This window comes from Rhinatrema bivittatum, chromosome 7 (genome assembly GCF_901001135.1).
Source record: "Rhinatrema bivittatum chromosome 7, aRhiBiv1.1, whole genome shotgun sequence".
NCBI classification, from domain to species: domain Eukaryota; kingdom Metazoa; phylum Chordata; class Amphibia; order Gymnophiona; family Rhinatrematidae; genus Rhinatrema; species Rhinatrema bivittatum.
This window is the reverse complement of record NC_042621.1, coordinates 71,142,700-71,155,049: the sequence shown is the minus strand read 5'-3', so window position 1 is coordinate 71,155,049 and position 12,350 is coordinate 71,142,700. Positions and strand designations below refer to the sequence as shown.

At 40.8% G+C, this 12,350-nt stretch overlaps 1 protein-coding gene across 4 annotated transcripts in view; it reads right to left on the bottom strand.

Annotated features, from left to right (window-relative positions):
* Positions 1–260: 260 nt before the first annotated feature.
* Positions 261–12,350, bottom strand: part of HEATR3 (HEAT repeat containing 3) — a 94,173-nt gene continuing 82,083 nt past the window's right edge. For all 4 annotated transcript variants that reach the window (XM_029608510.1, XM_029608509.1, XM_029608508.1 and 1 more), the window contains exon 15: positions 261–1,461. In XM_029608510.1, the coding sequence (XP_029464370.1) occupies positions 1,339–1,461 (123 nt within the window). In that variant the 3' untranslated portion in view covers positions 261–1,338. The remainder of the gene's footprint in view (positions 1,462–12,350) is intronic.

The following is a 12,350-nucleotide window of genomic DNA, read 5'->3' as shown; positions in this document are numbered from 1 at the left end:
GATGGAACAGATCTCTTAATCTATCTTCAAGGATCCAATGTCAATCCAATCGATTAGGAAAGTTCAGTAGGTCAACCATAATATAAAGAACTATCTGTATATCCTACAACATGGATCACGGCTATCTCATCCATGTTGTAGGATAAACAGAAAGGTCTCTCCGTTAGCTGAACTTTTCGATTCTTTAGCATATTGTTCACTTTAATAATTATAGTATTGGAACCAGATGTCCCATATTCATGTAACTAACACATCAATTATCCAAATACAGTATATTTATTTAGAAAAGGAAATGGCCACACACTAAGTCACGATATCCTTCCCCAGTGGGCTTCAATTGCTTAAACTCTAATATGGCTTGCCTCCCAATGTATTAAATTATGTTTAAAATAGAAAGTTAAAAGTTGCTTCATTTATTTACAATGCAGAATCTACTTTATAACCAAAAAAAAAATCTGGATATGAAATTTGTAAAGCATTATTAAATGTATTTCAGAAACTCCTATGTGTTTATACAACTTGATCGCATGCAACAATAAATCTATACACTATTCAGTTGAAAGTCATGAAGATTTCATGACTCGATATTAGAAAAAGATAACGGAACTGAATCCTGCTGCAGGCCGACCCCCATTTTACATTCACACAAAACGTCCCTCCCCCTTTTCTTGCCCTTTCAGCTCATAAGCTATGCTTCCTACCTCTTCCCCTAACCTAACACTTTTGTTTTGTTACTTACTGCTCCCTCCCCAGGACAGCAGGTAACGGCGCTGGCACAGGCCGCCCCCGGGGCCCCCCCTGTTCCCTCAGCCTACACTTCTGCATGTTGTGGGGTTTATGCGCAGGGCCGGGCCCACTGTAAAATGTGCGGGGCCCATTGAAAACTGACTTGATGATATGCCACACTCCATGTCTGAGCCGTGACCGTGCTTTCTTCCTCTTATTAAATGAAGGATGATAGGTGGATGCCAGCTGTTCAGTCCCATGGAACTGGGATGTATATAGCAAGTTGTCATTCTTCTCCCATAATTGCGTATAGACTATCCTAAAAACGTTTGTGTAGTAAATAACTACAGATGACAACCAAATTGGGCCATCCAGTCTGCCTAAACCATTGCTCCCTCCCCTTTCTATGGCAAGAGCAGCTTTCATATTGCAACAACCCAAACTCATTCCTCCTCAAAACATTAGTAAATGCTGCTACATAAAATGGACAGGAAAATCAAAACAAAAAGCAAAATGTAAATATAATTAAAAAACATGATGTTCCAACAGTTAAGAATTGAAAATATATTTTAAATGTACAGTTTGTTTTGGTTGTTTTTTTTAATTTAATTTTCAAGACGTCCGCTTTTTCTCCACAGCTTCTTGGTAGGTTATGAATCTTCTCAAGTTCATTTTTACATTGTCAAGTATACAGAGCTGCTCCATGGTGTATTTCCCTTTCCCTTCTTTCCGTATCTGTTCCAAAATAAACAAGAATGAAAAATCAAGACGAGTAAAGATTTGTCATATCAAAAAGCACAACAAAGTCTATGATCCACTCTCTGACTTTTCTTCTCTGTGAACAATTGTAGAGCTAGGTACTCATTTTTTTTTTTTGAAAGTTTTTATTTATGCATTTAAATCAACCAAATACAAACAAGGAGCTGACTAGCAGTCCCGCCATAGTACAGAATGAAATGTACAATCCTGATACAACTATATGAGAGAGCACACCTATGGCACACAAATAGCCCGTGGAGTACATGTCAAAGGAAAACTGCGCTCAAGTACCCAACATGGATAATTAAAGCTGGCTTGCAAAGAAACCGTATAACAGTATGTTGAACAATAAATGCAAACAATTTTGTTTTAATTTTAATTCCCCCCCCCAGCCCCCCCAATTCCCCCCCCCCCGGGACCACTATTATGATATCTGCTGCTCCGGATAACATCAGACCCTATTTGCCTTTCCACGTACAATATGGGTCCCAAATCTCATGAAACTTACGAACGCGGTCATGCTTCACTGCTGTGAGATAGCCCATATGATACACCCTATCAAGTCTTGTGAAAACATTCGCTTGGGAGGGGACATCCGTGTGCTTCCATTGATAGGCTATTTCACACCTAGTGGCAATGAAGATATGCAACACTAGCATTCGTTGTTTATCACGTAGCTGCCCATCTATTAAGCTAAGTAAGCAACCTTTAGGAGACGTAGAGATATGAACCCCCAGAAGTTTAGCGGCGAACTCTGTCATTAGCACCCATAACTTCTGGATTTTGGGGCAGGTCCACCACATGTGATAAAATGACCCCTTCTCTCCACACGCCCTCCAACATTGTTCACTAAACTTGACGTTCATTCTGTGCAGCCGGACAGGAGCCATGTACCACCTATAGAGCAATTTGTACCCATTCTCTTTAATGGTAGCAGAAATAGAACTCCTGCCCATAATCATATGACATTGCTCCCAGTCCGCATCTGAAAGTACTTCCCCTAGGTCCGTTTCCCACTGCCGCTGATAGGACACTTTAAGCTTGGGGCCGCTGTTGAGAAGCGCATATAAACGGGATATCGGCCGCTGCAAAGACCTCGCTTGTGCACAAAGCGATTCAAAAATCGATCTGCCCATGCCTAAGTCAGTAAGTGCTCCTGCGGCTCGTAGGAAATGAATAATTTGCAAGTATTGATACCAATCACCCTGGGATAACCCATGAGAAACTTGCAACTCCGTAAAGGGAATCAAGTGGAACCCAGAGACAAATTGTCCTGCTTTTGTAAGGTTCAGCTGACTCCACCTTTTAGCGAATGTAGTGTCCAGCCCAGGACTAAATCCAGGATGGGACAGAATGGATGTGAGAGAGTAGATCCCCTTGGGGCCTGCCAATCGACTACGCCACTTAGCCCACAATCGAAGCACACCTAAGGTAAACGGAGACAATGTGCCACTAAACATCTGTTTAACATCTGTGCTCCAAATCCTATCTACTAAAGATGGGGCCCTTGCAATATATTGTTCAATGCGGACCCAGGGCTTCGGCGCCTCCGAACTGTGCCAATTAACTACGACCCCCAGCACAGTCGCAGTGTAGTACCAACTCAAATTGGGAATGTTCAATCCCCCCCGTGCTTTATCTCTGTAGAGGATATGACGGGAAACCCTCGGCGGTTTCCGCTTCCAGATAAAGCGAAAAAGTTTCCTTTGCCAAATACGCATAGCTCCGTCTGGGACCACTACCGGCAACGTCTGAAACAAGTAACAGAACCTAGGCAAAATATTCATTTTCGTAGCTGCCACTCTCCCAAACCAAGAGATGTCCATTCTGTCCCATTTGTCTAAATCTTGTTGGATTTGAGTCATCAGGGTATCATAATTTAAACGATACAGATCATCCAAATTCGTCCCCAATCGCACCCCCAGGTATTTAACACAAGTTTTTGCGAAACGAAACGGTAGTGCACCCCCCACCTCCTTATACAGTGCTTCCGGCATAGAAATATTTAACAGCTCAGATTTATCAGCATTGATTTTAAATCCTGACATGTTCCCAAACTTATACATCTCTTCCAATAACACTTTAAGGGAAGACTCTGGCTTCGTGAGAGTGAATAGCAGGTCATCAGCAAAAAGGGAAATCTTATAATCCACCTCCCCCACTTGTATGCCCTTAATATCTGGATGCCTTCGTACCTTCTCGGCAAAAGGCTCTAGGGAAAGGGCAAACAGCAAAGGGGACAATGGGCAACCCTGACGCGTGCCCCTCTTTACTTCAAAGGGATCCGAGTATGCCCCATTTATCTTTATACGAGCTTGCGGGGACCCGTATAATTTCTTTACCCAGGTAATAAAGATGTCCCCCAACCCCATGACTTCTAGTACTTTGAATAGAAATGGCCAATGTACACGGTCGAAAGCTTTTTCCGCGTCCACCGTGAGCATAACCGCAGGATCATGCTTGGTTTGTGCCCACCACATTAATTCCACCACTCTACGAACATTATCAGACGCAAGTCTGCTAGGTATAAAACCCGACTGGTCGTTCAACACCAAAAGAGGTGCTACACGCCCGAGTCGGAGGGCCAAGGCCCTGGCCAGAATTTTGAGATCAATATTGATCAGGGAAATTGGCCTATAGGATCCACATAAAGTGTGATCCCTACCAGGCTTTGCCAAAATTGTAATGCCTGCTGTGTTAGACTCCTGAGATAAAATACCATCCGATCTCAAGGCATTGTACATGGCTACCAATGGGGGCAACAACTCAGCGCTAAACACCTTATAAAATTTGCCGGTAAAACCGTCCAATCCAGGTGCTTTTCCAAGTTTCAGATCCTTTATAATAAGTGAAACCTCCCCCTCCCGGAGTTCTGAATTAAGCTGTTCCCTCAACTCTGTGGAGAGGGAAGGCAATGACAGATCCTGCAGGTAATGCTCAATATCCTGCGGTGTACAAAGGTGCTCGGAGTCATACAAAATTTTATAAAAGTGGTTAAAGCTTTGTCCAATTTCTTTCTGGGTGTAGACATATTGCCCTTGTGATCCCTTGATTTTGGTGATCTGAGATTGAGAAACCCTCTCTTTCAATTTCCTAGCCAAATATCGTCCCGCTTTATTCCCCCATTCAAAATGATGCTGTTTCAAACGCTCCAACTGATAAGCTATCCCATCTAGTTCCAGAGTGTGTAGGGCCCTCCTCGCTGCCAATAAATGCTGCAACGTGCCTGGCTCTGGAGAGCGTTTATGACTCAACTCTAGTTTAGCAATGGTCGCCATAAGTGTCAGGCGTTCTCTATCTTTCTTCTTCTTTACAGAGACCGCCCTAGCAATACACGGACCCCTTATATAAGCTTTAAGACTGTCCCATAATACTCCGGGAGAGACTTCTCCGTTATCATTGATATCTAGATATGCAGCAATCTCTTTCTTCAAATTCTCAACGAAATCTTTATCATCGAGTAATCTATCGTTTAGTCTCCAGAATTTTGTGCCCGCTTGACATCCCCCAGCGACCAAAGTGAGCCAAATGGGGGCATGATCTGACCAGGTGATGGAGCCCAAGCCAACATCTTTGACCAATCCCACGAGATCTTTATCAATTAAAAAATAGTCAATCCGAGAATAAGTCTGGTGCGGATGGGAGTAAAATGTATAATCCCTGGAAGTGGGATTCTGTAGTCTCCAAACATCAATTAGCCCTCTATCCTGAATAAGGTGTTTAAGCACTCGTCTTACCGCTTTACCACCCGCTCCTCCCCCCTGAGAGTTATCCAGGTAAGGATAGCGGGTGTTATTGAAATCTCCACCCATAATAAGATGTCCCTCCGCCCATTCACTAATCACGGAAGAGATTTTAGAAAAAAAGGAAATCTGGTCAGTGTTGGGTGCATAGAGATTCATAAAAGTGTACAGCCCATCATTAAGTTTAGCTTTTACCAGTATATACCGTCCTTCCACATCCCGCACGACCGAAACTACATCAGCCGATAGAGAGCAGGCCAAAAAGATACCCACACCCGTATACTTATGCTGGACTGAAGCTGCAGCATGAAACACTGGCTGGAACCCTTTAATGGATAATAACCTCTCAAATCGTTTCCTTATATGGGTTTCTTGGCAATATATGATGTCTGCCTTCAGATGGAACATTTCCTGGGAAAACAATTGTCGCTTGCTATAGGTGTTCAATCCTTTCACATTAAGAGAGGTTATTTTTAGTGACCCCATGATGACCAAAGTATACGCCCAGCCCTACGTAGCAGTCTGAAAATGCCCCCTTGAGGTCCCCAAGGCATACTGTTACATTCCCCCCTCCCTAGGTACTCATTTTTTTGAGCCATAAATTGCCAAAACATGTAAGATAATGCGGTTTTCTCTTGTCTGATTGCATTTATAAAATTGCTAGCAGAAACATAGTGTTCAATATTTGCCCCGTAATTATACCCCAGTATGCAATGTGAGTTCCCAAGCTTGATCATATACATTATTTTATCAATATACAACCTGAACAAGAGCACATGGAGCCATGAAAACTCATTGACAGAAATTTAATTTCATAATCGGACAGTGGTGGCTCTAGAAGGGGAAAGCGGGCCACTGAAGTGCAGCTGATAAAATAGATGTGAGGTGTTAATCTAGAAGTGCACAACATGGTGCATGCAGAGTGACATAAAAATAACCCTAGGATTATAAGAATGTTTTGCAGTACTGGATAAACCCTCACTAAATCAATACACAAATAAGAAAAGCAGATGGTACATATTATATTGTGTTTGATGTCACATCAGAAAATACTTAACAAGTGGTAAAAAGGCTGCCCCACATATTACGTAGAGAATAGAAGGTGCCTCCACTCAGCTTAACTATGAAATTTCAAAGTTAACTTCATCAAAGACAACAAGGGTACTTGCTGAAACAATCCAGAAGGTTTTCATTGGAGCATCCATCAAAGGCAAATTTATATAAGCAAATGTAGCCACAAGTCAGTCTCCCTGACATATACATGCTGCCTCAGGAGGGACAGGGCACGAACAGCAGGAAATGCACAAAGTTACAAAGTAGTAAATCAACAAAGTCACAAATAACTTGGGTTTTTTTTAAATACACAAACCGCTGCAAACTCAAGCAACCCCACCTCTGCATTTGTCTGTCAGATGAGAAACATCAAAACAGTCTTTGTCCAGTGTAAAGAAACAGGTGCTCTAAGATGCCGAGAAACTAGAGAGCTCAAAAAAGCACCAAAAAGATAACATGACCCAAACCAGCAATCAAGAAGGGTAAAGAATTAGTCAAACAGTCAAAATTAGAGACCTGTCAGAGACAAACATCAAAATTTGGTAGGCTGAACAAGGGGCATACATGGAGAAGTCAAAAGGGGGTGGGGGGTGGTAAGGGAGGGATCAGGAAAAAAAGTCCATTCTATCTCCTGATTCAGGCCAGACATAGGGATTGCAGAATAAAAATCCAGCGCAGCTCACCTTTTAATAGAATATTGGCAAGATCACCTCCCTGAACACAGGGGTGAATCCTGTCAATCACAACAAAAAAAAAAATTGCAGATTGTCTAAATTGTGATGAGCCTGTACCCAATGCGAAACCAAGGAGGGCTTTCAATGCACTGACGACGCAGGCAACTACAATGTTCATCAAAAATACGGGTACAGACAGCCCGAACTGTTTTACCGATATAAAGTTTAGGGCAGGGACAAAGAATAGCGTAGACTACGAAGGAAGTGCAACAGTCGGATGAAAACGATAAACTATATTCTTTTCCTTCAATAGGATGCCGGAAAACCGAAAGGGATAAAGAAAAAGGACATGCACAACATGAATTGCATGATCTATGACCCACTGAAATATTACTTGTGGAGGAAAGCACTTCAGGGGAGACTAGAAGATAGACATGCAAATCTGGGAGATAGCGAAAAAACTGAGGAAGAGATTAAAAAAAAAAAAACCCCCTCAATGACGCTTGATTATGTTGCATGCTAGGCCCACACAGCTGGGAAAAGGGAGAATGCAGTTAAATGTCTCCAAGTCATTAGTGTTACAGGACAAAAAGAGCCAGCTGCAATTGACATATAAAGCCCGCTTAAAGGCTTTTTTAACCACAGGGCGGGAAAACCCATAGGCTAAGAACTGATGGGCCGTAGTGTGTGATTAGTGATTAAAGTAAATGTGATCAGAACACAGATGACAGTCTGAGAAATTGGCTAGAAGGATATTATAGAGTAATAGAGCATGGTAACTACAGTATGCTACCAAAGTATTCTTGTCTGTCTCCTTACAATAAATGGAGGTAATAAGGCAACCATTCTATATGGTGATTAATACATCTAGGAAAGAAACTTGAGATTCATGCAAAAAATATGAAAACCGTAGACTGGTGTCGCACATGTTCATCCAATCTAGGAACAGAAAAAAACGGAATCTCGGTACCCTGCCAGATAATCAGAACATTGTCAATATACCTTAACCATTTCAAAATCAATGGCTGAGAGGGCGACCCATATAACTGTTTATAGATTCAAAATCTGAAACATATAGACAGGTTAGGTCGGGGGCCATAGTGGCTCCCATAGCAGTGCCCTAAGTTTGTTGGTAGTATTTATTATCAAACATGAAAAAGTGCTGAGTTAGGGGGGAGTCTGGTGAGTTGAATCAGGAAATTGGTAGGGATACGGGCATTGTTCACTGTTCAAAAATTCCTCAACAATGGCGATTGTACTTTTTTGGGGAATGTTAGAATAGAGCGATTCTATATCTAAAGCAGCAAAAAGAATGCAATCATTATGTATTTGTACAGTGTTTAAGATAGTGATGAGGTGCCTGGAATCTTGTACATAGGTGGGTATCAAGGGAACAAAAAGGACATAGAAAGTGGTCCACGAATTTAGATAATAACTCGACCCAAATGCTCGCCATAATAGGATGGCCTGGAGGGTGCGGTAAATCCTTATGTATTTTAGGTAAGATATAAACAATAGGCATCTTAGGGGACCTTTCAATCAAGAAATCAGATTCCTTAGAAGTAGGAAAGCCAGCATCAACACCAGAAAGTATTAATTGAATAATCTCATTCATCAGATGAGGGGTTGGATCTCCATCGAGAGTTTTATAAAAGTTGGTATTGAGCAACTGTTGGTGGACAATCCAAAAGAACTAGTCCCCCACCTTTATCAGTCAGTTTGATAATATGATTATTTCGAGAGAGTACAAATGGCTGAAAATTCTTCCTGGGAAATATTATAGAATTTACGATACAGTGAGGACTCTTAAGGCATCTCAATTATGCAGAATCAACCTCTCAAATGCATGGATGAGGGGGTCAACTGGTCCCGGGGGAATCCATCATGACTGGTGGCTAGCAACAGCTGTCTTGGTAGAGGAAGTGTGCTGTGAAAAAAATAATTTCAAGTTAAGAGTCAAAGAAACTGATGTAAATGGACCCTGATATTAAAAGGTCATAAGGAACAAAAAAAAAAAAAAAAAAAAAGAGTCCCAGATTCAGAATACACTGTACATAAACTGTTTTTTTATGTTTCTCCTCTGACAAATGCAAGTAGGTTTGCTTTAGTTTGCATTGGTTTATGTATAAAATTATTATTTGTAACTTTGATTTAGAACTTTGTAACCTTATGTATTTCCTGCTGTTAGTGCCCTATCCCTCACAAGGCAGCATGTACATGTCAGGGGATTGACTTGTGCTACACTGCTTATGTAATTTTGCCTTTGATGGATGTTCTAATAAAACCCTTCTGGATTATTTCAGCAAGTAATCTTATTGTCTTTAATAAAGTTGGACTTAAATTTGAATTTTCATCGTTAAGGCGAGTTGCTACATCTTCTGTTTTCTACATATCGGAAAATGCTGCCAACAAAAAAAAGATTCCACTTTGGCAAGGATGGATTTTTATTGTATTTATTTATTTTTAATCAGAAAACAGGCATGAGCCAAAAATTCTTAGAAATCAGAAGGAAAATTCTTTACAGCTTTCTAACATAGTTTTCTTTTCAGGCTTCGCTCTTCTCTTCCCCTCCAACCCGTTTCTTCCAATTCTGTCCTTCTACAGCTTGGCATCTGCTCTTGCCTCTACCACTGCTCCATGTAAAAGCCCCAGTGGCCACTTTTGCAGCACTTTTCAGGTTGGGTGGCTGTTTCTGTACCAGATCCCTGCCACCGCTGCTCCAATATGCTCTGCTCTGCAGCCTGGCTAACATGCAACAGCGATAATTGCCTGGCTACAGGGTGCATGTGTGCCAGCGTCAGGAAGGAAACCCAGAGATTTATTGCTGCAATGCCTGGCCTAGATGCAAAAGGCGTTAAAAATGGAGGAATAAACTTTGATGGCTTTAAAAGGACAGTTATTTTGGATGATGGTAAAATTAGTTACTGGATACAATCTGTTGTTTAAGCAGACTAATGTTAATAGATAATGATTTTGTAGTAGTTGTCTAATTTTGTCCTTTATAAGAGAAAAATACTGTCAATGTCTCAAAAGCATATGAATCCCAGTTCGCCGTCCCTCTCGACAGCCTTTGTGGCAAAATATGGGGTCCATGTTGGGGGACAACTTTTACTGTATTACTTTGAATATTTTCAAGATATAGGAGTTTCCTTTTGAAGAGTACTGCTTATTTTTTGCAAAGAAAAGATAAGTATAGATATTATAGGTTTGTTAAAATGTTGGGTAGTTCCCTCACTCCCTTTTGCTACTGCCTAAACACAGCCCACAACTTCCCCCACTCCTCCCTTTGCTGCACGGCTCTCCCCTTCTCTAACTGGAAGCGTGCAAGCTTCAAGGTCACGAAGCAGTCAGATACTGAGCACTTAATTAAAAGCATAAGACCATTATTTGCTTAAAGCCAGCTAGCATATTAAGAGTTAAATCTTAACACTTAATTGCCTTTATCAGTCAAAAATATAGCACAAGTTGTTTTCGCAAAACCTAAGCACTGAAACATCTGGCAATTGCCCAGGCCTAAATGGACACACTTTAGTGTTTGGGACGCACATTCTTTTAACAGTAGTGATTACTTATTACCTGATACATGTGCTGATTTCCGGTTATTATTTTGGGGTGTTTCACAATTTGGCAATTAGCAGCAGTGAACAAAGACAAAAGTGCACCATCTTAGAGAACATACACAGTAAGTTTTTCTTAGCAGTAGTTAGTTAATATTTCAGGAAAGCTACACAAAGGAATCTGAACATCGCATAGCCTATTCCCAAGGGCATTTAACCCCACCACACCCCACCTTTATCAGATCTCCTGCTAAGAGCTAATACTGAACAGATAGCTCAACAAATCTCACCATGAGAGGGATCTCCAGCACCGACCTGTCTCCAATGGAAAACTTGCTCAGCTGACTCACCATTGTGGAGGGCCAGAGTCACTTTCCCAGGAAAGGGGACAGTTTTTGTATATAATTATACCCTATTAGTTGGGGAATTTACTCTTGCTTATTGTGCTGATATATTGTATATATTTTTTGTTTTGTCTGTCTCGCGTGTTCTCATAAGCACCTGTTCTATACTTATATTATATAGAAAAATATATCTTCTCATTGTTTCTCATAAGACAGTGAGTGTTCTTTTCTTAGCCTGACCATAAGACAAATACCTCATTCCAGAACCTTTCTACAGATTTATTGTGAGGTGGTTTATTTTATGCTCTGAAAAATTATGCAGTTATCTGATAGTTTCACCCACAGACTGCATTATTAAGAACAGAAGAATTGCTGTTCTGGATCAAACCAAGGTCCATTGAGCCCAGCATCTTTTGAGAGTGGCCAATCCATATTGCAAGTATCTGACAGATCCCATATAAAGGAGATCTAATTCCTTTTATTCACTCCCAGGGATAGCAATAGCTTTCTTTAGTCTACCTGGCTAATAATGTTTTATAGACTCTTTTAAGCCCCCACTATGCTAGTCGGTTTGATCACATCCTCTGACAACACTTCCACAGCTTGAAAGTGCACGGAGTGAAAAAGTACTTGTTATGATCTGTTTTAAACCTGCTGGTTGTTAGTTTCATGGAGGCTCCCCTTCTTTTAGTATTATTTAAAAGGATAAATTATTGATTTTTTTTCCAAACATAAAACGTGTTTGTAATAAAAATGGTATAACTTGGCTGTCCATCAAAGCCTACCAAGATCAATCTAAGATCTAGCAATCCTCTCTTATTCTTGCTTTTCGCTCACTAACTAGGTATATTTAGAATATTACCCTAAAATGTTTAAAAAAAAAAAAGATAAAATAAAGTACATTGTATTTTTATTCTATTTTGATTACATATTTTACTTAAGCTTGATTTTCTACTAGTTTTATTATATGTCTTAACACTAGGTCATATCTATTATCAATCTTAATTTAATTGTACCTTTTAAGAACATGCCATACTGGGTCAGACCAAGGGTCCATCAAGCCCAGCATCCCGCCTCCAACAGTGGCCAATCCAGGCCACAAGAACCTGGCAAGCACCCAAAAACCAAGTCCATTCCATGCCACTGTTGCTAGTGGCTATTTTCCAAGACAACTCAAAAGCAGGCAATGGACTTCTCCAAGAACACATCCAATCCTTTTATATATATATATATATATATATATATATATATATATATATATATATATATATATATATAAACACAGCTACACTAACTGCACCAACCACATCCTCTGGCAACAAACTCCAGAGTTCAACCGTGCGTCGAGTAAAAAAGAACTCTCTCCGATTAGTTCCAAATGTGCCACATGCCAACCCCACGGAGTGCCCCCCAGTCTCTCCACTATCCGAAAGAGCAAATAACAGATTCACATCCACCCGTTCTAGACCTCCCATGATTCCAAACACCCATCAT